This window comes from Lynx rufus, unplaced genomic scaffold (genome assembly GCF_022079265.1).
Source record: "Lynx rufus isolate CCGP_SWC_20201006 ecotype Redwood Valley unplaced genomic scaffold, mLynRuf1.p SCAF_9, whole genome shotgun sequence".
NCBI lineage: Eukaryota > Metazoa > Chordata > Mammalia > Carnivora > Felidae > Lynx > Lynx rufus.
Genome location: NW_025814897.1, coordinates 71625506 through 71652311, shown reverse-complemented (window position 1 = coordinate 71652311; position 26806 = coordinate 71625506). Strand labels below are relative to the sequence as shown.

The 26806-nt window shown below is 47.2% G+C and overlaps 1 protein-coding gene across 1 annotated transcript in view; it reads right to left on the bottom strand.

Moving 5' to 3' along the window:
• INSC (INSC spindle orientation adaptor protein) overlaps positions 1-26806 on the bottom strand; it is a 129514-nt gene that overhangs the window by 10345 nt on the left and 92363 nt on the right. The window contains exons 8-10 of the mRNA XM_047071821.1: positions 14572-14743; positions 10280-10458; positions 2286-2352 (exon numbers count right to left, since the gene is read on the bottom strand). Of these exons, the coding sequence (XP_046927777.1) occupies positions 2286-2352; positions 10280-10458; positions 14572-14743 (418 nt within the window). The remainder of the gene's footprint in view (positions 1-2285; positions 2353-10279; positions 10459-14571; positions 14744-26806) is intronic.

Here is a 26806-nt window from a genome sequence, read left to right as displayed (position 1 = left end):
GCCCGTTTCCTGCATGGAAATATCTAAAGTATCTAAGAATAGTGCTTTGCTCAAATCTTTGTTGAATAAATATCAAATGAATGAATGTGAAGGTATTCTTGAATATGAAGGTATTCATTTCATATTCATAAAATCCAAGTTTCCTTTAAATGTATACTTTGTAAGTCTTATCTAGAAAAAGATAGGATGCTATCAAATTGGGGCTGCCTAGGAAAATCCGGACTGTGTTTCCTAAGTTCTGGCGAGGCTCAATGCCAGAACAGTTGCCTAAGAGTTGGGGGTTACAACTTCAGAGACCAGCCCCCCCAACACCATGCTCGCTCCCCAACATCCTCTCCAGCTCAGCCCCAGGCCCTGAGGGAGAAGCCAAAAGAGGGATACTAATGTCAGTGGATTGACAGGTAAGAGCTTGGGCTGCCCTGGCCTGCCTCCCAGCATAAGGAGGACAGCAGCCACAGTGCCTGACTTGCCAGGATGGCCTCCTTCGTGCAGCCCCCCTGACCAACACTCACGCAGAGTTCAGGGCAGGACAGAGACAAAATCACCAGGCTTCAGGCCAACGCATGCGAGAGTCTCATGCATCCTGGTAAGAGGACTGCCTTTCAAAGCCCAGTCCTCACAACAGTGCTTGCCCGGTCCAGCTCACAGGATCTCACTCAGCTCCAGGGGGCCCTGGCTGCATCACCAACACTGCTGATCCCTCCAGTTATGCCCCACTTTGTACTGTCTCTCCCTCAAATGCTCTTCAGCTGAGCCCCCTGAGACTGATCTGCACCAAAAGAGCAGATGCACTCAGCACAGTCCCCATTGTGTGCCAGATACTCTTCTGACAAACTTTATATTAATCCTCACGTTATCCTATGAGGTAGGTACACTCCCATTCTGCAGATGGAAATGCAGAGGTCATATAGCTAGTAAATTACGGGGCCAGGATTCAAACCCGGTGTGTTTCCAGTTTTCACGGTCTCAGCCACTATGCCATCCATCCCTCTGCCGCATTATTTTATTGTCGATTTCACACTTTTTCATGTTATCACTTTTGCCGAGTTGGGCTCTCCTCCCAGGACAAAGCCAAGGATTTATCTCTGTGTTCATTTGCTCGGAACAATGTAGGAGGTCTCTAACTGTTGTCTCAATGAGCCAGTCAGTAGCCCTTTGTAAACCATAAAACCCTCTATAGTGGCCACATATTCCAATCCCAACCCCACAGGCCTCTGGACACCCACTACTGCTGACCACTTGACCTTGAGGAGGCTCTGAGTGCAGCAGGAACAGGCCGGGAATGATACCCCTCAGCCTCTCAGCCTCAGCTGGCTCGGTGAAGTTTTTCATTATTAGCTCAAGCACATAAAATTAACACAAAATGATGTCTTTCAATTAGTCATAGGGGGATGGGGGATGGGGAACGTGTGTGTTTGTTAAAACAGCGGGGCAACCTGGGAGAAGGGGGTTTAACAAGAGCAGAAACAGCTGGCCCCGGGCTCTCAGCTCACTCGTCCTCATTAGCGTCTCTGGTTTCCAACCGGTTGCTAATTGCTCCCTTATTTCCCAGTCACAGGAAGCCCTCGCCACTCTTTGCTCCCAGCTGCAAGGCAGCAGACCCATCCTCCAGCAGAGCCTGTGCAGGTCTGCTTCCTGGCCAAGGAAACCTGGCCCACCTCACCTGGACTTCGTGGCCCCCTCGGCACAAGGTGGGAGCAGGGGAGCGGGTGGGGTAGTGACGATCTCCGGTGAGGGGTCCGGGGATCAGGCTTGCCCTGACCTACTCCCCCACCCACACCCTCCTCAGGCACATCAGCTCTCTAAGTGAGGCCAAATCCAATGTGATAGGAATGACTTAAAGTCCAAACTTGAACTTAAGGAGGCTCTCTGCATCCTCTGGCAAGAATCGATTTTTACTTTTTGGATCATAACGAAATAGTTGTCTTCCCTTCACCACCTAGTTAAATTAGCAACCGCTAACCCCTCACCTTGGGTCTACTTTACCCCCTTCCCTGCTGCTGTATTGCCTGCATGCCACTATCATCATCCGCCGTTCTCTATCTTTTCGTTCATTTTCTGTCTCCCACTAGAATTAAAGCCCATCAAAAGCAAAGAAACATTACATGTTGGCCCAGCTGTACACACACACACACACACACACACACACACACACGCACTCATGTAATTGTGGAGACACACAGGCACACATGTACACACACACAAGCCTTCACACAAACACAGAGGCACGTGGTCCTTTACAGCCACATAATCCGTGCCACGCGCACACTGCCAGAAAGACATACCGTTCTCCTGAATGATGTCAGAGGCACACTGCTCCAGGACAGACATGTTTGCCAAGATGGTCACAATCTGGAAAAGAGAGTTGAGAACCTGAGGAAAGGGGCACACCTGCGCCAAGTGGTGCTGTCTACAGACAGCTGAGCCGGGAGCTACAAAGCTTTCCTTTACCCGTGAGTCTTTACCATCCATGTGGCCCATACTCCTGTGGTATTTTCGTCCATCCTCATGGGCTCCTGCCTCCCAGATGTATTTCCCCAGTGCTTGGTTCCCACTCATCGGCATGGGGCCCTGGGATGCCCCCACCAAGGGCCCTAGGACCCCGCTGGAGATAACCATGTCACCTGAGTAAAGATGGGGACCCCATCACCTTTCCTCAGGGTACCTCTAGCCCCAGATCCTGAAATGCAGACAGAACTGCCAGGCTCGTGGCCAGCCGCTCCCCTGAATTGGGTTTCGCTCATCCTGGCTTCTTGCCCTGACAGTGAACCCCACCTACTTTCAATCTGAAATCAGTGGACATAAAGGTGAAATTAGAGAACCTGAGTAAGATCAAAGGGCAGCATTACACCCCAAGTGTCAGGTATTGTATGGAATCTGGTAAGAAAGTTCTTGCTCAGCTGACTTTACAAGTCTGTCCCCTGTAAGCTTCCCCTGTCGGTCATTCTTGAAGGGTTCTGACTGTAGTAAAGAGATGCTGTCACCAGGTGGAGACAGTGAGCCTTGGTTACACCCGCATGGGCTGGGCAGCCAATAACCCACCCCACCCTGATTCCTGGGCATAGTCAGTGTTGTAGAGAGAAGTCACTGCATAAAACTGGATTAAGGGATGGACCATCAAGGGACCACTTACAGACCTCAAACTGTAAGGTGCCAAAACACCATTGGAAAATGTGTTTTAACTATTAATTCAGATACCACCCAAGACATGGCTCCTGATGTAAATGGCAAAATGAAATGCACCCACTTCCACAGAAGCAGAGAGCACTCTCGAGTGGTAATTAAAACAAATAATAAAATAAAATGGAAAACACTTCTCACTGGTGCAGTCCTCTCTCCCTCTCAAAAGGGTTCTTCAAAGCTTGTGGCATATTGTAACTGGAGGCTGTGTCCCCATCTCTGAGGCAGCAGCTGACAGTCTGCTGAGGACAGTGCAGGCAGCTTAAATTCTGGAACTGGATAATGCATAATAATGTGATGTTTACCAACAGAAAGTATTATCTAGATTTTCATTGGTGCAATATTGGCATATTCTTCTGCATAATCAATGCATGTAACAAATCTCTCCTTTTAAACAGAAAGGAAAAAGTCTGCCATATTAATAGAATATCTATCTATCCCCATTCCCACTAAACACATGTTGAAAAGGGACGCGTGTTCTTAGGGTGTTGAGGCAGATCCCTGTGTGTCAGGCCCTGGTGGCTCAGACCTGCTCAGGGGCTTGGCTGGGGAGGCACTCCTGGGATGGGCTGCCAGGGAAGGGACAGGAGACTACCCCAGAAGCTTTATCTCAAAGGCAACTCTGCCCCAGCAGCTGCTTTATGAAGGGAGTGAAGGAGGGCTAGTCCTTAGATGCTCTTTTTCCTCCCCTTTTATGATTGTGTGTGTGTGTGTTGGGGGGGGGGCTAAGAGGAAGGAGTTAGAAGGAAAATGTGGGTTGAAGATGCAGTTAAAAAAATGGCAGGTTCCCCAAGAAGCATAAAGTCTTACGAGGAAGGAGACATGAGGCCAAGTCCGTGTCAGATTGCAATTCACCTGGCTTCGCAGTTGCAGGGGACACAACCTCTGTTCCCACCACAAAGAGTCACTACATGCCAACCGTTCACCAGCCAGAGAGATGAATAAACATGCTTCCTGGACATACAGATCCAAAGGGGAAGGGAGGAAGCAAGGAAGGAAGTGCAAAATAAAAAAGGAAAAGGAAACCTTTGTCTGCAGCATCACATTCATTACATGGCAATTATTAACTGTGTCACAGGCATGGGTAGGTCTTTGTGTCAGACTAATTTAGATCCCGTTAATGAAAATTACTTCCTCTTTGCAGAGCCCGTACCCCATGTGGCTTTCTGAGGTTCAGATGAAGTATTCAATTAAGCACAATTTGAATAAATGCCAATTATTCCCTGCTTTGAGTTCCCCTCCTGAATCATCCTTGTATGCGCCATGATGTAGAGAGGAAGGGGGATCGACATTTCTCCTTGAAGTCAAGTCCAGGTATGGGATTTTAGGGACAACTGGTTTACAAGGATACATGATAACAACGCTGTCGGGGGGAAAAGAATGCAAGAGGCAGGCAGTTTTCCCCTGGCCCAGGCTAATTCAATCCTGTCTGATGATTTTCGATTAACTCCTATTCCTCCTGAGCGAAAGGACACTATTCCTCTGCAGTTATTTGGTGAATACAGAGGATCTAGGCCTCAAGCCCTAGGTGAGAGGCAGTGCAACATAGTGGGTAAGCATATGGATCCGCTTCGTTCCAAATACTGGCTCTGTCATTTATTTTCCATACGATCTTGGCCTATTAGTTAACCTTTCTTGATTGATGGAGGTATATTAGTTTTCTATTGCTGTTATAACAAATTACCAGATTTAGTCGCTTAAAATGACACAATTTTACCGTGTAGTTCTGGAGGTCAGAAGCCCGAAATGGGTCTCATGGAGCTAAAACCAAGGTGCCTACAGGGCCGCATTCCTCCTGGAGGCTCTCAGGCAGAATCTACATCCTTGCCTTTTCCAGCTTCTAGATGCTACTCTCATTACTTGGCTCTCACTACATCACTCTGACCTCTGCCTCCTCAGCCATAGCTCATTTTCTGGCTCTGATCCTCCTGCCTCATTCTATAAGAACCCTTGTGGTTACATTAAGTTACCCACATCAATAATCCAATAAGTTACCCACACCAATAAACCAATAATATTCCTATATCAAGATCCTTAACTCAATCATACCTGCAAAATCTCTTAGGCCATGTAAGGTAGAATATTCACAGGTTTGGGGGATTAGGATGTGGACAGCTTTGCAGGGGGGGGGTCATTATTTGGCTTACAACAGGAGATAAATATATGAGATAATTCATAAGAATGTTAATTTTTTTAATGTTTATTTACTTCTGAGAGAGAGACAGAGCATGAGCGGGAGAGGGGCAGAGAGAGAGGGAGACACAGAATCCGAAGCAAGATCCAGGCTCTGAGCTGTCAGTACAGAGCCTAATATGGGGCTCGAACCCATGAACCATGAGATCATGACCTGAGCCGAAGTCACATGTTCACCCGACTGAGCCACCCAGGTACCCCTAGATAAGTCATAAGAATGTTAGGAGCATTAAATGACTTAATGTTTTGTCAAACACCCAGAACATTTGTTAAATAAAATGAGTATAACTTCCCTCTGGGAAACAGAGCCTGAAAATATCCAGACCTTGAAAGATTATGTCAAGGAGTAGCAACCAATGCAATACCCACTATTGCCAAATGTGCTGTTAATAGGAGATCATTCCTGAAGGGAGGCAGATCTCAGAGCAGAAGGAGTCCCTCCCAGCAGGAAGCCAAATAAAACCCCTGTGCTCATTACCTTTGTGGTATTTTGAAATCATTTTTCCTTTGGCCTCGCAGAGACTGACCACCTTAGGAAAATTGAGATGAATAGCAAATTGGCCAGAATAGCAGGGGACCACCCATGTCATGGATTCAAGAAGAAATGCCCCATGTGGTAAGAAGGAAGTTGGCAAAGCCTTTTTATATCAACACACACACAGAGAAAAAGGTTTACTCTGTTCTGGCCCTCGGCAGGTGCTCCTGGAACCCTTGTTTGAAACTGATCCCAAGGCATGGGCCAGGCTTGTCTCACATCCTCAGCAATGTCTGCCTGTGATCACACTCTGACTCTATCTCCGTCCCTTTTATCTTCTATATCGTAAACTAACATTTTCTCTACTATACACGATGGGGGCCATACGTTATAAAAATCAAGTCAGGATTATCCCGGATAGAAGCAGGTGCACTCATGTGATAGAACTTTCAACACAGAAAATCTAAGATGCATTTAATGGAAACTTATGGTTGCTTTTATGCTGTGCAGTAATTAGGACAAAAAGGCCAACATTTCATATGACTGTAATTAGCATTACTCTTTAATTGCTGGATAGAATATTCAGATTTCTGCCATCACCGTGTTAACTCTCTAAAAGCTATAGCAACAACGTCAACGGCAGCCAAGACCAGCCAGCAAAATCCCTTTCGGCCTCTAGGGGGAGCCCAGCGCTTCTCCCTGTCCTGCCATTTTCACTCCCTACCGTGTTGTCTACCAAAGAGCAGAAAGAGTCAAGACAGGGACATAAGTTGAAGAATGAAGGGTTCTGAGAGAGGAAGGATGTGGTCTTTTTGCCCAGGGAGGCACACAGTCCAAGGGAAGGTGCAGCCCTCTGCTTCTCTTCTCTCTACTGAGCCTCTTGCCTCACCTGATAGGCGTGGTCAGGGGCCTGGGCGAATGAGAGCTGAGCAAGCATGGAGACCAGGACGGTGCCTGCCTAGTCCTAGAACAAGCGCAGCGCTCCCAATCCCAGGCACTGGGATCTTCCAGGCCTGGGCTGCCCCCCTCACTCCAAAAGAGGCAAGACAGAAGGGCTGGGATTTGGGCTCAGGAGAGAGAGCCACCAAGGCCATAAAACTGCCTTAGGTGTAGGTCTCAAGCTGTTGGTGAACTAGGCCAGAGGACTGTCCCTGGGGATTGCATCGAGGTGGGGTGTATGCCTGACAGGATCAGAGAACATGTAAATGCCCGACCAGATGCTCTGTGCTTAGTGTTCCCTAGGCACTGCAGGAGGGGCCTCTGGGACAGATCAGGACTGGGTGCTGTGAACCTGGTTTCCTCCCAGCCTCTCCAGACAGCTATATATTCATATGTATCCAGACACAAATAAACGTATCCTTTAAGTGGCTTACAGTCTTTATCAACACTCCCCCCCGGCCCCCACGCACACACACGCACACAACTTGCATATACCCACACACAGACTGGAACAACATATGCATTGACTCGCACCACACTACACTCACTCCCACCACATTACCTACATTTTCGGCTCTATTCTCCTTCCCTGAAGCTGGCATTCCCTGTCTCAGATCATCCCAGTTCCTGGTTCTGTCACATACCCCAGGCCCATTCATCACTGAGTATCTACTTTGGTTCTAACTACTTTATGAGCATTATGCCATCTAATCATCATAATGACATGAAGAGGGAGGAAACAGATTATCCCCATTACACAAATGAGGAAACTTGTGGCTCAGAGAGGTTAAGGGATTTGTCTAAGGTCACACAGCTGGGAAAAGGCAGAGCCAGGATTTGAACTCAGGTCTGAATGAACCCAAAGCCTGTGCCGTTTCTAATATGTCCTATGTGTCACATAGATATATAAAAGGCTTTTATAAACCATGGAGGGCTTTTGCAATGTGAGTCAAAATGGTAATCCCTAGTAACTGGCATTTCTGGTAATGGACTCCTGATGACAATATTCACAGGGTGTTTTCAGAAATACTACAAAATCTGAACATTCTAAAACACCAAGCAGGCAACATGTTTTCAGGGGAAAACATGAACCCTCCACCAGGGTTTACCAGAACCCTCCACCTCTATGAAAGCAATTAATTGTTGAAGGCCATAAAAAGTCATGCTCAGTGAAAGCTTCTGTGGTGGCCTAGACAAGATAACTGGGTCCCTGTCACCCTAAGTGTCACTACCTTAAGGGCAGGGCAGAGATGAGGCAGCCCCTTTCTCACTACCCCAGGTCGTGGCGGTAGCTGGATTCCTTGGGCAGCATGCCCCCTAAAAATTACTTGCTGAGAATGAAAACTTAGGCCACACAGATGTCTGGTGAGGCAGGGGGTTCTGGATGCCACATCCAGCTCCCCTAGATTAGCAGAGGGGGGTGAAAGAACACAGATCCAAGGTTGCCCTCCCTGCTGTCCACACCCCAATGGTGGGTGCAAGACAGGTATGGCCATCAAGGCTCTTGTTAGACAAATTAAGGGTATTCAGCTTGCTGGGGTGACAGAGGGGTTCTCACTGAGATGTTCATGCGGAGGTGGACAAAATATAGATCCAAGACCCAGAGGCTCTGCAGAGCACTGGCGTCATTGGCAGATGCATTACCGGAAGCCTCACAGGCATTTAATTTCCTAAGTGTTTCAGGGGGCGGTGAGCACTTCAGAGCCTAATTCATCTTCGTTGTCTTCATTACAGAGAACTCTCTGATCGCTTTAATCCTCCCCCTGCCACAGGAAAGAGCCATTTGTTTCTTTAATGGCTGCGCTTTCACTAGCTAAGTGGTTGCTCTGAGTCACGACAGAAGGTGGGCAGAAGGTGAAGCTGTCCTGAGGATGGAGAGCGGGGGGTGGGGGGCAGGGGGGAGACTGGATGTGTCTAGCCCGGACTGGGGTGGGGGGAGGTGAGGGAGAGGTAGGATCAGGGAGAGGGAGTATGGCGGTGAAACTCTGGACTCCAGATTCAAAAAGAACTGCCATCTGTATGGAGCTTGTTCATGCTGTCTCCCCACCCCGAGCCCCCTCCTTCCAAGGGATCAACGAGGTTCCAGGAGAGGGGGCCAGTCACTGCTCATGATAAAAAAAAGGGTCTCTGCACATAGAGCTACAGGATGTCTGAGCTGGAAGAGACCATGCCCATTTTACAGATAAGGAAACTCCAGTCTGGAGGCTCCCCACTCAGGGCTGTGTGCCACACATTCAAAGGCCAGTAATAACAACATTGATGCTGGCTTCCATTTATTTAAGTTTCTAAGTGCTGGGAACTCTACCAGGAGTTTGCATTCGTTAGTTTAATTTAATTAAAATCAAATAAATTAGCAAATGATTGATAACTAATTAAACAACCAATCATTTAAAATTAATTAATTAAATTAACAATTAAAGTTAAATTAGTTTAATTTAATTCTTATTTCAACTTAGTGAAGTATACAGCGTTCAACCCCATTCACAGATGAGACAAGTGAGGCTCAGAGTGAATTGCCCAAAGGATTATTACAGGATTATAATATAGCAGAGAGGCTTCTATTCTTTTCCCTCTGGGGAATAAATTATATAAAATAACTGGAAAGGAATAAATATCATTAGAAAAGTCAACGTTGCATTGTGAGGCGTAGCCTGCAGGGAAAGCAGGCAATTCTAGAGAGGCATCAGGGCGGGCTTTCCAGAAGTTTCTGGGATAGAAGTTGGAACAGGAAGCAGTGGCAGCTTTGGCTAGGAGAAACAGAGATTGGAGCTAAGAGACAGGGAAGATCTCGGTTGGAGGCCGGAGGATCCTCTAACTTAGAGCTCAGCACCTAGTGGAATTTACAGAGGCTTAACACCCACCTGATCCACCACCCCCACCCCTTAGTAGGGAAGAGGGAGGCTGAGTATGATAGAGGTGGGACAGGATAGAGTTCTATAATCTCAGAGCTCAAGGCTCTGAAGTCCCCTTATTCAATGTTTTCAAACACATGTAGCAATGAAACCCTTTTTCTCCAAATAAAACTCTATGTGGAGTTCAACTCTACAAAAACATTGAGACTGATAGAGGGGTTGAGGCTCTGAATCAAGGCTCTGCTCCCAGCCCTGTTTCTATGGAGGCAGAGAAGGGAAGAAACTCTCTGCAGGGTACAGTGACAGGCAGGCAGCAACAAGTCTGGGACACAGAATTTTAGAGGAGGTCCGGGGACCTTCCCATGGGTCTCTGCCTTCTGGGATGCACCGCTGTGGATGGAGACAGAGGAAGGCCCTGTGGCGGTCAGGATAGAAAAGCGAGGTACACGGTAGACTCATGAAGATGCTCCAAAGGCAACGAGGTATGTGGAGGACATTTTCCTTTACCTAGAACGTGACTAACAGGACTGTGTGCTGCCAGGCCTCATTGTCTCCCTCTTCCCCAGAATCTTCGCCCTGGCCTCCTAACCTCTGTCTTCATGGCTACAGGCCCGTGCTTGATCCCCCCTGAGCTTCTCACCTGATCCCGGGTGTAAGGCGTATCCACTCTCTGCTTGTCGCTGCAAGCTTCCAGGAGGACACGGATGGCATTCAGCTGCAGAAGCATCTCGCAGGCCATCGTGTCAAAGAAGGTGATGTTGGCAAGGGCCGCAGAAGCCAGCAGGAAGACTTCCCCAGACGACGCCTCTTGGCACAGTTCTGCACGGTGAAGAGGGAGAAAGCAGCCTCACTGCCAAGCGCTTTCGTATCAGTCATCTCATTTGATTCCCGCAATTGCTCTGGGAGAACATCTGGGCAGGTGTTATGATACCCATTTTACAGATGAGGAAAATAATTACTGAAGAGGGAAATTTATCTCTCTATGTAAGTGGCAGAGCTGGGATTTGAATCCTGGGGTATGACCCGCACTTACTCCGTTACCCAGCAAGTATTTACCGAGTGAACACTACATGTCGGGCACTGTCTTGGGATGGCATGGTGAACAACACAGAGCAGGTCTTTGCCCCTGTTAAGTTTACATCCTAGTAGTGGGCGAGAGAAAATGAGCTTTTAAAAGAAAATGATAAAATTATTGCAAATTCTAATGTGAGGGAGAAAATAAATAAGTGCTAAGACAGAGAATAACCAGAGGCCCAGGGGGGTGCATAAGGAGAGTCTCCCTAAGAATGTGAGAACTGAGACTGTAAGGGGAAAATGGAGCAATCAGGAGAATACCTGTGGAAGAACATGTTCTAGGCCAAAGACACAGCAGCATGTACAAAGGCCCTGAGGCAGAAAAGAGCTCCTAGTCCGTCTGTGTCTCCAGCAATGTACATTAGACTGCTCCTGAATTTGTCTTAAGAAGATGAAGTTAAAACATAAGGACTTTACCCTTCCAGCTGCCATCAACAGAGCTTCAGGGTTTCCTCTGATCCCAGAATAAGGGTCACATGGCTGCGGAAAAGTCTTACACCAAGCCCCTGAATGTCAGGCTCTGTCTTTCTGATCCTAGTGGCCATAACCCAGACCTAACCAGAGTCCCCCACTTACCATCTGTAATGGTACCGATGAGTCTGATGGGTCTTTAAAGAGAGAATCTCCCCCAGACCCCATTACCCTCCACAATTTCACACATTCCCCCACGGGCTCCACTTGGCCCAGAATGGACTCCTGCCTCAGGAGGAGGTGTGAAAGGGCACAGTGGCACTAGTCGCACATCCTAGTGGATCTAACTTCTGACCCTCAGCTCCAACTTGACCATCGATCAAGGTGCTTCCTGGGTCTAGGTCCTCTCCTACTGATAACACCCTTATGAAAACACAGGAAGATAAACCACACATCAGGAAAGTACCCCCAGCGGAGAATGTTCAGGAAGAGTTGAGCTATGTTCAATCCTGATCCCTAATTCTGGCTTCCAAACAAAGAATCCGTACATCCAGGTTCTAATATTGAAGCTGGCACCCCTTGGCCCTTTGAGTGAATGCAGTCCTGGCCCCTACCTAAAAAGGGACAGAAAACAGTATTGGTTGTGCCCTGCCCTGTGCCATGACATTCTGAGCACCCTTACGGTAGAAAATTGCTGCCTCTGTTTGCAGATGTAGAAGCCGAGCCTCAAGAAAACTACTAGTAACAGCAAGACTCCCATTTATTGAGTTTACTCTGTGCAAGGCACTGCTGTATATTTCCGACTTCATGAAATCATTCCATCCTCACAACCACCCAATTTTCCATCGCAATTTTGTAGCTGAAGAATTGAGGGTTCCAATACTAAGCGATGTTCCCAAAATTGTGGAATTGAGATTATCAGTAACTGGCACGGCCTAGAATCAAGTACGGGTCTGCCTGACCCCAGTCCCCATTCCTTCTGTGTCCCAGGCTGCCTCTCATCCCTGGGCCTCTTTGACTTTTTCCTAGTGATGATCCTGCAGAGTTAGGCTTCAGCACTACCAGGAGGGCAATGTCTACCCCTGGGCGGTGCTGTGCCCCTCAGCCAGGTGTGACCAATGAAGCAACTCAGAATCTCGATCTAAGCACCCAGAGCAGGGCCACAGATTCACCCAGGAATTAAGAATTCTACATATTCTCTTTTCCAATGACTGCCCCATGCTCTAATTTTGGGAAACCATTGGGGACAGCCAACCTCTTCCAGGCCACCTCACTATACTCAAAGTTTGGAGTGAGATGACAGGACTCACTGGCCCACTTTGCTGTAAAGATTTCTTCTAGATCCAAACACCCACACTAATTCTTATACAGTCACGGTTGCCGCCAACGCAGCAATTATTAACACAACCATCTAAGTGCCTTTTAATTTGGGTGCACATTTATTTAAACTACAGTCTGAGTCACCTGGGATGCGTAAGAAAGATTAAGTTGAGGATTCCAGTGACTCATTTATAAATGTTTCCAGGGAATAGCAAGAAATTGGAGGGCTATTTCCCACCAAAGAACAGAGCCCTGGCATCCTGCCCAGAAGATGTATCCTATCTGCTGACTCTCAGAGCAAACTCCACAATGCATCTTCATCAGGGTGAAATAAATAGGATCCTTTCCTTCAGGGAGAAACCCAACCTGAGCAAAAAGTCGGAATGGAGAAATGGCAGTAGTGATAGCTCGTTTAGACTATATAGGTTTTGGCATGTTTGTTTGTGGGTATTTTGGCAATCACTTATACATTGGGAGATTTTCTATAAAACTTAGGAATCTTGTTTTATCTTTAAAAATTGGCCTTTTCTACATGGCAACAATTGACAGGAGTTTATCAGTGACCTCCCCCCTCTTTCGTCAGTGCTCATGCTTTTCAATTCCATACAAGATTCAAATTTTCTTATTTTCTTCTTCCATCTGGCCCTCTTCAACTCATTTATGTTCCTGCTTGGGTTCGGAGGATAGCTGAGTAGGAGAGAATCCTGGCATAAGTGAATCCTAACACTGTTATGTTTCCTCAAGAAGGTTCCTCAACCTCCCTGGGCCTAGGTTTCTCCTACTATAGAGTGAGCATTTAACTTTAGGGTCTCTTGAGTTCCCTCCAGCCAAGACTTTCAACTATTGACTTCTGTGTTTTCTCAACTTTGAATAAATGTGGATATTGGCCAATTTATTTATCCCAGCCTGGCCTATCGGTGCCACTGCCCCAGTGACTAGAATCAGCCATAAAGTCAGCTTAGCTGATGACTCTTAGGTTCAAAATACTCTTAGATCTTAAAATTCTAGAGCTAGAAGACTCAAGAGAAATGGTTCCAACTCCATGTTTTATATATTAGGGAAAAAGTACTCATAGATCTTAAAATTCTAGAGCCAGAAAGACTCAAGAGAAATGGCTCCAACCCCATGTTTTATATATTAGGGAAATTGTGAGATGGTAGCATCTTACACAGGGCCCGCACGGGATTGCCGGACAAAAGCTACTTGTTGAGGGGATGAATGGAAAGACAAAAAAAATCCACACCCGAATATTCTGACTCCAAATCCAGTCTGTGCTGCCCCTAAATTTGTGCTATTCCAAATCTTTCCAGCCCTGGTGTGATGATTCCAAGAGTGAACCCTAAATCTTCTGATGAGATTAACTTTCATTCAGTTTCAATAAGATATGGACGCAGTTGCAGAGATAAGGATAGAAGTAGAAACACACATCCTTGCCAGCACCTACAAAAGAAAGGATGTGGATTGCCAAACAAGTTTCCTGAAGATTTGATCCAGACAAGTCCTGGTTTATGCTGTTTTGCAAAGGAAAACCGGAGGAAGAGAGTATTCTAGATCTCAGGCTATGATTCTCCAACCAGGAGGACATAAATCTGAATAGGGGAACCTACAAGTATCAGAGTTTTCAAGGCCTCACGACGTGGGATCGGGGTGGGGGACTGCAGGTGGTGGGCTGGGGTGTGCCAGTGCCTTCTGGGAAGACTTTTGCCTCGTCATTGCTGCCACATTCATTGGGTGCAATAGTCTGAGACTTTAACTTTAGTAACAAAGCCCATCAGAGTCTCTCTTGCCAAGGATCTGAACCCCAAAATTCAAGGTCCTATACTTCTCCATGGGGCTTGTCCTGGTCTCTGATCTGAAAGGCCAGTTCATCCCAATGTGACCTCAGATCAGGGAGCTTCTCAGAGGGCGGCATGCATTTTAACAGGAGACGTGACAACAGAGCTCTTTAAATCCTGATGCTGACACATTAACAGTGGGATTTCAGCTAGCGTGACATCAATTCAGGAGCTACGTGGGGTGCAGCGAGTGTGGGTGTCGGGGGGCAGGAAGGCCTCGTTGGCCTCTCCTGAAGACAACTGTGACAAGTCCCACTCACACAGCAGGCCCCTCCCGCCCAGGGTGACTCACTGACAAGAGCTGTCACGATTTCTTCCATGCTCTCCAGAAAGCTGCCGAGGTGCTGAGTAAAGGGCAGGTGTGGGGAGGTGACCTGGGCAACCACAGCCGCAGCCTCAGCCCGTGTGGCCTCTGAGTGGCTGTCATCGGTCAGGATGTCGGCCAGGCAAAGAACGCCGTCCACCTACAGGGGAAGAGAGGACACGTTCCCATGTCTCCTGGGAGAGTGCCACTGCTCATGACAGTAATGAGACAGACACAAACCCCTTTCAGGGTCCAGCGCTGGATTCCCAGAGCAAGCCAGGACTTTGTGTGGAGCCAGGGACAACCCAGCGGCAAGGCCCCCAGAATGACCCCAAGTCCGGCATCTGAAGGCCTATCCTTTGGCTCCAGCAGAGATCAGTGACCTCCCACGGGCTTCTTAGAGAGCAGACATCAAGCCAAGTGCCCAAGGGCTAAGCCCTGACCATCCACCACAGCAAAATACAGTAGAAAGACCAGTCACTTAGAACTCCCACATCCTCGAGCTCCAACCCCAGCCCCCTCTTACTTGCACTGTGTGACTTAGCGTTACTTGCTTAACCTCTCTGAGACTGTATTCTCCATCCACCAACAGGGTGTTGGGGGTTAAGGCGATGAAACAGGCAATGCAGATCCAGGAAAGATGCTTGTCAAATGTTGGCTCCCTCCCCCCTTCCTTGGGTCAGCACTAGGCTGAGATCAACGTCCTTCCCCCCCATCGTGTCCTCCACCACCCTCCCCTCCCACCCCCAAAAGAGGGCTGCTTCCCTGGAGGCTTGCTCTCTCTTCCCAACCAGAGAGGAACGAACCTGGCACGGTGGGATAGGGATGCCAGATAAAGACTTCAGCTTCCCAGTTCTGCCCCGATCAGACTTCATCTTGGCACAACGACAGCTTCTGCTTATCAAGTGCTCACTACGTGCCAGCCAGCCCTCCAAGCGCAGTGCATGCACCATTTAGTCCTTGTAATAACTCTCTGAGGCCAGTATTATTAGTATCCCCATTGTAGACAGGAAGAAACTGAGGCACAGAAAGGTTCAGTGACTTGCCCCAGATCACAGACTTTCAAAGTAGTTGGTTGAGAATTTGAGCCCCAATTGTCTAGCCTCAAAGCTCATGGTTTTTATCAGGACATCATACTGCCTCCTGAGGAGTGGAACTCAGACCTCCACCTACTGACACCATCAAAGGTCAGTAGACGAGGCTTTCTGGAGAAAGGCTGGGTGAGTGGGTGGGTAGTAACTTATCAAGGTTGGCTCAGCAGGGCTCCTGCAGCCCCTTAGATGCCCCAGGACACCAGCCTGCCTGAGGACCCTGTCACCCGGCACCAAGACGTCCTTCCCCTGTTAGGAGTCGGGGGGTAGGGATGAGACCAGGGAAGAACCAGGGAGAGGTGAAAGGGGGAGAAACCTGTGCTGATGCTCCCCTTGCCTGCCATAGGTCTGGGCCTCCTGTCCCTACACCCTCACTTACTGCCACTCAACTTAAGCGGGTCTCCAGAGGTCAGTGTTTCTTTTGACTAATTACCACCACTGAGTTCTGGGCCTCCCTTAAATGGCTCTTGGGAGCTGTAAGGTCCATTAGCTGTAAAAGCCTTTGGCAATCTCAGACTCAAAAGAGACAAATGTGGGAACAGGAGCTGGGGGAGCTGTCCGCAATAAAACTCACCTGTGTGTGCCTAATAAAAAAGAACAAACAGCAGCCAGGTGGCCACTGGCAGGACTGGAGTCATGCCGGGTATCTAATAGGCCTTAAGAGTGGGGCCTCAGTTAAGCCCAGGAAAGGAAAAGGGGCTGCTCTGGGCCTAGAAACAGGAAGCAGCCCTACTAATAACGTAAGAAACCACTTAGACCTGTCTGGCCTTTATCCCTTTTCCCCTTCCGGCACCATCCAAGGTTATAGCTACAGGTCTCAATGATCTGGTCTCCTCAGTCTGACCTTGGATACAAATGGAGTTGCATTCCCCAACCCCGTTGAGAATGCTGGTCAAACCCAAACTGCACCCAAACCTAGTCCCCAACACACGGGGAGATGGGCCAATCAGAACACACTAGAGAGGCCAAGGACTTAATAGTCTCCAAGGGCTTTGCCATCAAGGCCTAGACACCAGACCTGCTTCCCAACCCAGACTGCTCCTCAGGAAACCCGCTGGGTACGATCTTCCCGAGCACATACTGTGTGCCAAGCAGAAGTGAGCCAGGGCAGGGTGTTCCATGTAGTAGGGCAGGTGACTCATCCACAAATAACCATTTTATAATGTGATTTCCAATGAGGACGCCCTATGCGGAGGCCGCTGGAAGCCACCCTGACTTAATGTCCACACTCCAGCTGGGGGAGGTAGCCCTTGGAGCTCATGCCCAAATACATCTGCTGGCACCATAGCATTTATCACAGTTTCTCCAAGTGGGGTCTGTGGACCAGCTGCACTAAATTCACTAAGGGTTTCTTCAATGCACATTCCTGCCCCCTCCCCCAGACCTATTCAGTAAGACTGACTCTAGGGAGGCCAGAATCTGCTTTTTAATAAAACACACAGATGACTTTATGCACCAACAATTTGGAGCAGCACCACTGTGATGTGATTCTCTCTCCCTTGTCTTTCCATCTCCCCTGTTCCCCTGGACGCTCTGTAAGCCTGGGTACCACAGTTTGTTCACTCATGGCTGCTCCGGGCCTCACACATAGTAGGCTTTGGGTTAAGTGGGGAATAAATGCAAGTGAGTAAAACTTGACTGAAGAAGACACACTTTAGATGAGTAAAGAAGAGTAATGGCATTGCAGATGGAGGAGATGCTGTGAGCAAAGACCACTACCAGAATGAACAGCTCCCGAGAAACAGTCAACTTGGGAACATGAATTCCACAGATTCCTGACCCCAGGAAAGTAACCCTGACCTAGCCTGATTCCTCTTCTGCCCTTCGGTTCCCAGAGAAGAGTATCTATGTCGTCCTATCTATGTAACTGTCCACTGTTCTGCTTTCCTTCTAATTTATTTTATATGTTTCAGATCTCTTTTGGTATCTTGTTAATTAGGAAATATGTCATCCCTTCAAAAGAGAATACATCTGTGTGTCATGTGTGTGTATTAAAAATTTATGAGGTATAAAAAATAATGAAATGAACACTTATATATGTATATGCCTAATATCCAGAATTCTTTTTTTAATTTTTTTTAAAGTTTTATTTATTTTTGAGAGAGACAGCATGAGTTGGGGAGAGGCAGAGAGAGGGAGACACAGAATCGGAAGTGGGCTCCAGGCTCTGAGCTGTCAGCACAGAGCCCGAGCGGGGCTCGAACTCACAGACCACGAGATCATGACCTGAACTGAAGTCAGACGCTTAACCAACTGAGCCACCCAGGCGTCCCATCCAGAAATTCTAATATTAGGAATGAAATAGCACCAGAAAGCCCCCTGTATGCAGTTATTGATCTCATACCTCTGCTTTTCAGTGTTGGATGGGCCCCTATCCTGAATTTTGTGCTTAATTATTCCCTGATTATTGCATGTATACATTTAGTTTTACAAGGCTTTGAACTTGACACAAACGGTATCACACTGCATATAGCAATTTGGTTTTTCCATAGTCAGCATTATATTTTGGAAACTCCTCCCTGTTGGTGCATGTGGCTAAGGTCCATTTATTTTCACTGCCGTGTGGTATTTCATTATATAAATTTATCGTAATTCATTTATGTATTTTCCTGTTGATGGTAGTTTGAGTCATTTCCCAGTTTTTGCTGTAACATACAGTGCCTCTATAAATATTCTCCCACGTGTCTTCTGGTGCATCCATACCAGATTCTCCAGGGGTCTCACCTGAGGAGTGGAATTATTAACTCATAGGATTTGCGTACCTTTAATTTCACGGGTGTTGCCAAGTTGTTTTGCAGAACAGCTATAGCAATTTATAGTCCTACCAGCAATGTATAAACTCACTTTTAAGTCCATATTCTTGTCAACATTTGGTACTGTCAGATTCTAAGTTTCTGCCAGTTTGGTGGGTATATAGAATTTTTATTTTAATATGCATGGTTTCACTTTCTATAATGAAGCTAAGATTCTTTTCATGTTTTCATTTTACTTTGATTAGGTTTGGTTTGATTTTGGGTTTTGCCATTTGGATTTTGTCTCTTAATCGCCCGTTTATGTGTTTTGCTCATTTTTCCATTTGGTCGATTGTCACATAGGTCAACTTCCTGGGCTTTTGGCTCTGATGCTAATGACCTGCCACTTAGTCTGTTGTCAGCAAGATGCCACTAGCCCAAGTTGATTTCCGTGTGCATCATTATCTCAGCAGCCCCAACCCAATCAGTTCATCACAGTGGGAGGCCCTTAAGGGGACGACTCCACTGGGCTTCAGGCTTCCCAGCACCTGAACCAATTCCTGTAGCATCTGAACATGCACACGCTCTGGAATTACACCTCCCTGGGTCTGAATCCCGCTTCTGCACATTACTAGCTGCACAACTTTTGTACTTTCTCTGAGCCTTTCTCTATAAGTGGGAGTAAAAATACCACTCTCAGAGGATATTGGAAGTTAATGGAGATAATGCATGTACCACACCTGCCACATGGGGGTACCATCATCCCACCCCATCCCCATCTGATGGTTGTAGCCATCTCTAGATCTGGGACCCTGAGTCCTATTCACCTTTCTGTAGGCTCCTCTGAAACTGAGACACCACTGGGTACCTCAGCCCTTTGGGTTGAGGCCCACGGGTTTCCCCACTCATCTAGACACCTCAGCTCATGCAGCCCAGAACTAGGATTTTTAAAGGGGAGTGACTCCTATTTCAATACCTGACCAGCACCAATAAGAGGAATAACTATAATCCCTTGAAAGAGAACAGAGGGAAAAGTAGTACAATTCTGCATCTCTTTAAAGCTCATCAGACATTAACGGTGCACCTACCTTATGATGGGCTGAACTAGGCACTGGTACAAAGATGAATCAGGAAGAAACAAGAGATGGAAAAACAAAGACAGACACATAGAGAAGTTAAAGGAGAGAGGGAGAGAGATTACATGCTTAAAAAGGATTTGGGGACTTGTCTGGTACAGAGACCAGCCTCCCAGTCTCTCTATGATTTGGCCTTTACAACACCTCTCCCCGCTGGGAACTCTCTCCTGCCTGGGACTCCATGATACTCCATTTGGGGGGCTCATCTCCTCCCAGCTAAATACCACTTATTTAGTCTCTCCTCCTTTGCATCCACCTAAGGTAGCTTACCCCCGGTTTCCCTTCCAGCCCCCTTTGTGCCATCTCAGTCAATAGTACCCAAGGCAAGTAGCCTCAGTGACTGACTCACTACGATGACCCCTAAACTTGGCTTTCCAGCCCTGATCTTCTTTCCTGATATCCACACCTACATTTCCAACCTGCTACTGGATCCCTTGATGTTTAACTCCAAGGCTAATTTGACTAAATATTCCATAGGCCCCTCAAACCCGTTCACCTAAAGCTCGAGTGGTCATCTTCCATGTCTTCCCTCCCCACTTCCTTCTCAGACCCAGGTGAGAAGTCACCTCTCCTGTGAACACGCACTTGCCTCCCCCAGACAGAGTGTCTCTGTCCTCCAAGCTGCCACACCACTCTGGTCTGACCACAACTAGAGCACTTATTGTGTCAGGTTGTCCTCATATGTTTATATGTCCACTCTACACCAGATTTGAGCTGCTTTAGGCAGCTCCTGTATTCAATCTTTTCTGGTCCCCAGCACCCAGCTGAGGCCCAACATATGGCAGTTAATACAGTAGGCTGAATTATGGGGAGACAGAGACCTGGGGATGGAAAGAGATCACCAAGGCCATGAAGCACGTTAATGCCTGGGCCAGGATTCCCATCCCGGTCTCCCCACTCTTTGCCCTGGGCCCCTCTGGGCAGCCTTTGGGAATGGCAGTGAGGAAAGAAGCTGGTGAGAGGATCAGGTTGATGGGGAATGCTTAGCTTAGCTCCTACAATGGGCCCAGGAGTGTCCCAGACTGAGGCCAGCTTCCTGAAACACTGGTCCCATTTCTGGAAAGTCTCCATTCTCAAACCACCCACTTCCCATCCCCAGACATAAACTTAATGATTCCAGGAGAACAATCTAATCAAAGCATTTTCATATCCCTAAAGAAATTGCGGGTGGAAGCACTTCTATGTAATTAGCTTTTACATGGAATGGGATGGGTCTGGGCCCAAGGCCAAGCTTTCCTCGTGGGAGATCGTACAAGTGGTGATGAGGATGGTCTGGCCTGGTCATCACCTGGGCAGCAGGGCTGATGGACCTGCGATCTGGACACAGAGGGAACTGATGAATGCTGAGATTCTCCCTGAGGTGAGGGTGAAGGAGCATGAGACCAATGCAGTTGAAGAGCCCAAAATACACAGTAAACATCACATCAGGTTTATGAGCAATGTTTTCCTATTGATTATTGGAAAAGTATCACTGGTGACTTTTACGCAAATATCTAAGGGACACTGGCTAGTACGTAATATATACTGGTGCTGGCTGCTATTTTCCAGTTCCTTTCTGCATGTTTAGGTTTTAGGGAAAGGCAGAAGAGTTGGTCCCTGGGTTGTAACAGTTAAACAGAATCACACAAATGCAGTGGTAACTCAGCCACAGGGGAGGGAGCATGACCTAAAGACCCCAAAATTTCCTCCTTTGCCTTTCTATCCACTCAGACACCTACAGTCTGCAGGGAAAAAAAAAAGACAAGTGGGAACCAAAGAGCAGATGTAATCCTGTTCATGGGACCAGGCAGGACAGATCTGTTTGCCCAGGATATAGCCAGAGGGAAAATTCAATCATAGAGAAGGAAGCAAGGGTCATACCTAAGGAAGCAAAGAGAAGTGTGGGGCAAGGGACAGGGCAAAGCATTAGGTGGAATAAATGAATCCATCGGTCAGAAGCAAAATCTGAATACAGGATGTAAACCAGATCAGGGCAAGGTCCAGCACAGAATCTGTGAACAAGGTAAGAGGTTAAAGGCTCACTTTATAACATGAGGTATTTGTTTTAAGGAGTTCTGGTAGAGCTGACAGCTCAGTAGAAAGCTACAGAAAGTAAAACATGCCTCCAGAAGGATATCATTCTCCTCCCAAACTAACATATCCCAGACACCACTCAACCTCCTTTGCTATTTCAAACAAGAGTCTTTGATTAAAAACTAAGTGTCAAAGTGGATAAAACAAATATGAATATGTAATAGAGAATGGGACAATGGATGAAAGGGATTATATAACCAGTCTGGCAAGCAAGTCAGTGAGGTAGAGAGAGGTGAGTTGTTGAGGTGGAGAAAAATCAGGGACTATACAGGGAAAGACAGATACCATATGTTTTCACCCTTATGTGGATCCTGAGAAACTTAACAGAAACCCATGGGGGAGGGGAAGGAAAAAAAAAGAGGTTAGAGTGGGAGAGAGCCAAAGCATAAGAGACTCTTAAAAACTGAGCACAAACTGAGGGTTGATGGGGGGTGGGAGGGAAGGGAGGGTGGGTGATGGGTATTGAGGAGGACACCTTTTGGGATGAGCACTGGGTGTTGTATGGAAACCAATTTGACAATAAATTTCATATATTGAAGAAAAAAAAATTTAAAAATCAGGGACTAAATCACTTTATTTTATTGACCAAAAAAAAAAAAAATCACCTGTCAAGCAGATGATTTTCTTTAAAGCAGATTGTCAAACAAATGCTCTGAAGGCATTTGGGGGTAGAAGCAGTGGAGTTTGTGAGAAACTACCAAAAGGTCAGTGAGAACAAGTTCACTTCCCTTTGGGTTAGGGTGAGCAGGCCTGTGCTGATGTGAAAAAAAAAAAAAAAAAAAGTCAAGTTTTCAGTAAAGCACGACCGGGCACAGCTGGGTTGGGAACAGTACCAAAAGTGCTTCTAGATTAGTGGTTCTTAGCCTGGTTCTCAGAGGATTAGAATCATCTAGGAAAGTTTTAAAATACTCATGCCTGTGCTTTACCACCAGAAAATCTGATTTAATTAATCTGGGGTAGAGTCTTGGTATCAATATTTTTAAAGACTCCTCAGTGCCAATGGGAATCCCTAGTTGAGCATCACTGTTCCAGAAGTAACTGTGATACAGTAGAACCTGCACAATCTTAGGAGAAAGTCTGGCTTCACAATTCAGCTGTACTACTTGCTGACTTGGTGAAATGAGCAGGTTACTCACTTTCTCTAAGCCTGTTATCTAATCCTTAAAAGTATAATGATATATCACAGTTAACAATGAAATCATGACATATTGAAAGAATTCCCCCAAATGAGTAACAAGACAGATATCCATTATCAACACTCCTATTTCACATTTTACAATGGCTGTAGCCAATACAATAAGACAAGAAAAATAAATAAAAAAGTAAAATCAGAAAAGAGAAAGCAGAAGTGTCATAATTTATGGATCACATAAATTGTACACAATCCAAATCTGTATAAAATCCAAAAGAATCTACACACCAGTATATTCAAAATTGCATCTTCTTTTTTTTTTTTTTTTTAATTTTTTTTTTCAACGTTTATTTATTTTTGGGACAGAGAGAGACAGAGCATGAATGGGGGAGGGGCAGAGAGAGAGGGAGACACAGAATCGGAAACAGGCTCCAGGCTCTGAGCCATCAGCCCAGAGCCCGCCGCGGGGCTCGAACTCACAGACTGCGAGATCGTGACCTGGCTGAAGTCGGACGCTTAACCGACTGCGCCACCCAGGCGCCCCTGTAAATTTAAAGAAATCTCAATCAAAACCTTAGCAGGTGTGTCTATGGAAATTAACAAGTACATTCTAAAATATACATACAATGGCAAAGAGCTTAGAATTACCAAGATAATCTTAAAGAAAAACAAATTTGGAGGATACTACCAAAAACAAATTTTATTGTAGACAACAGTGACTTAGTACCATATTGGCACCAGAATGGACAAAAAGACTAATGGAACAGAAAAAAACTCCAGAAACAGACTCATGCGTATGCCATCACTTTACTTACAACAATGGCATCACTTTAATTAAATGGTGAAAAGATGGTCTTTTTGATAAATGCTGTTGGCTTAATTGGATATCATATGGAAAACACTGAACTTTGAATGTCATTAAAAAAATTAATGTGAAATAGATCATAGACCTAAATATGGAATATAAAACAATAAAGATCCTGGTAGAAAATATAGCGTATCTTCATGATTTGGGGGAAAACAAACATATGTTAAACGAACACAAGAAGCATCAACTACAAAAGAACAGATCAATAAACTAGACTTTACCTAAGCTAAGCATTTCTATTCATCAGAAGACACCATTAAGAAAATGAAAAAGCAAACCACAGGCTGAGAATAGATATTCGCAATACATATACTTGACAAAGGATTCATATGCACAATATATTTTTCCAAGTTTAGAATTTAATAACAAAAAGACAAAGAAGTCATTTTTTTAATGGGCAAAAGTCTCAGACAGATATTTCACAGAAAGAGATAACCAAATGGTCACTTAGGATATGGAAAAATGCTCAAAATCATTGCTTATTGGGAGACTGAAATTAAAATCATCATGAGAGATCACTCTATGCCTGAGCAGATCACAATCAGGGCACTTCATGTCCAGCTATCACAGTGTTGCAAAGGACTTCATACTTCTGAAGCAACCCAAAGAGAATGAAACACTCCTTGGGAAACTGTGTCGTTCCTTATCTGTGCCAGTGTTTCCCCATCTCCTCTCCCTCCCTCATGCTTCTCTAAGTCTCTTCCTCTTTCTCATCCCCCTTCTCTCTCCCTGTGTCTCTTTGTCTCTGAGTGGGACTAGAGGCCCTATTGCTTGCTGGCAGGGACCGAGGACACTGGTCCTGGTTCTGTGCTTTGGGAGACCTGTTGTCGGTGCTTGGGCTGTTCCCAGGAAGTGGGTCCTCCCTGGGCAAGTCTGCCCCAAACCTATACCTCTCTTGTCCCCTCAGCCTCCTCACTGTGTCCCCTCCCCTCCCCAGCAACTTCCTTTCCCCTGCTCACCTCCAGACTAGCACCTGTTCTGCTTCGGAAGCCAGAGGGCAAGCAGTGCTGGTGACGTCGTCTCCATCTCTGCACCTGGTCCAGTGCCCTGAGGAACCCTGGCTTCTCTGTAGTGCAACTTCCCTTCTCCCCAGCGTTAGCATCATGTTGACCTCAGACTTCTTATTTAATGGCTGCTCTCACCAGATCGCTTGTGGTGCAGCCTAGGCGATGCACTTTGACCAACATTTTACCTTGCCCGGTTTGCTGTTCCTCACCCCACCACAGACATGCACATGACCACAGGCTTCCACAGGGGACAGAGGTACCCAGCTCCCCTCTGACATCTCCTAGAGAAACAGCGCCCCCTCGACACACACCCAACCCCAGGGAAGAGGCACCAGAATTCCTAGCCCAGCCGGCTCAGCACTTCTGACTTCTGTTCACCACAGTTGTCTTCCAGAATTACTTCACGGGTCCCACAGTACCAACAGAACACACACTTCCCGCCACTAAATGAGAAGACTGAGGTTCCTAGAGATTAGAAAACTTCCTTCTGGATCCCCAGCAAACCAGTGGCCAAGGAAGGGCTGGCCCCAGGTTATCCCCACTAACCCCCAACCTCGGGACAAGGTCTGCTTGGGGACGTAAGAACTTGGGCTCAGAGCCATAGGAGAGGGAGGGGATGGGAAGCTGGGACAAATTATTAGGGACAGATGGTATAAAGAGTATCTTGGGGCATTCTGTCCTTACTGAAGAGACGCTTACAATGTCTGCACTCCCTGCTCCCACCCCACACCTGGGTGCAAAACTGCTCACAGAGGCCGTGCCAGGCTGTAACTGAGTGAAGTCACATGACCTGCATTCTGGCCTCAGCCCTGCTGTCAACAGTGGGAATGTGGGGTTGCACATCACTGGGTGGTAACAGTAACTGGGCCTCCACACTGTCTTCTGTAACGAGGGGGAATGCACCAGAACTCTTCCAACAGTACTGATCCAGTCATGCAGCAAGCACTGTTCACCTAGGTATGCAAGCCGCTTCCCTGAGGAGGATGGGTGACATGGTGTCTGTTGGTAGGAAGCTTAGACGGAGCTCTGAGGCCAGGCAACATGGAACATGCTCCAGGAGCAGCACCAGGTACAGCGTGAGCACCAAGAGGGAGGAGAGGTCAGGAAGGCCATTCAGAGAAGGGCACTTGAGCAATTTCAGCAAGTGCAGGTGAGATGCCCTCCGAAGCCGCCTGAGCCCAGGCAGGTGCTCCGGGGCAAGGAAGGCCTGAAGACATTTGGAAGAGGACTCTGGCAGGAAAGGGGAAAAACTCACATTCGTGGCACATGGACTTATTTCATCCTCACAGCCCGCAAGGCATGGATTAACACTCTACTTTACATAAGGTGAGACCAGGGCTCAGAGGGGATGCAAGGTGAACACACACTAAATGCTGAAACCGGGCGTGGAAGCCAGGCCTGCTTACCAAGGGGACAATGTGCTGGAGGCAGCTTGCTCACAGGGCACCTCCGTGCCAGGCCGAGGGGCTTGGGGTCCAGTGAGAACTGGGGGGCTTGGGAAGGGTTCTGGAAGTCAGAGACATGTTAGATTACAGATGTATCCACATCCTCCTGCTAGAGGAAGCTAGGTTGATAGGAAGAAGCTCCTGTTGCCTTGAATTTGCAAATCTCCCTCCCCACTCCCATTCCCTACTCTCCTCCCCCCCACCCCCTGCCACACACACACACACACACACACACACACACACACACACACACATACAAGATACACTGTGCCTGATCAGTGGTTCCCAGCCCTGAGCCCACCAGCCTTGTCAGCTCCAGAAGAGAGCCTGGGGCAGTGACAGGGTGCCACTGCTGCTCTTATCCACCAGGGGCCGCTGCTGCATAGCGCATGGGGACCTAGAGTCGGTGTCAGAGAGCAGTTGGCTCTGTGCAGCACTTAGCTCACTCAGGCTGCCAGGTGTGTCCACGCCTTCTCCAAACTCAGGTTGTGCTTGCGCATGGGGTGAAGTTCCCCAAGCCAGCAGGGCCTTCCTTCAGCCTGAACAATACCGGCCTGTAATCCCAGCGTGAACTCCTGAGGTGGGGTGGGGGGCTTGCAGGGAGGTGGGACAGTGTGCCTAGTTTTGTTCTGGTCTCTTCACATCCTGGCCTCCTACAAGTCCCCTCACCCCTGCTCCCGAGGCAGAGGGACGAGCTTGGGGGACTCAAAACTCAGGGAAGCAGATGAACCACACTCTT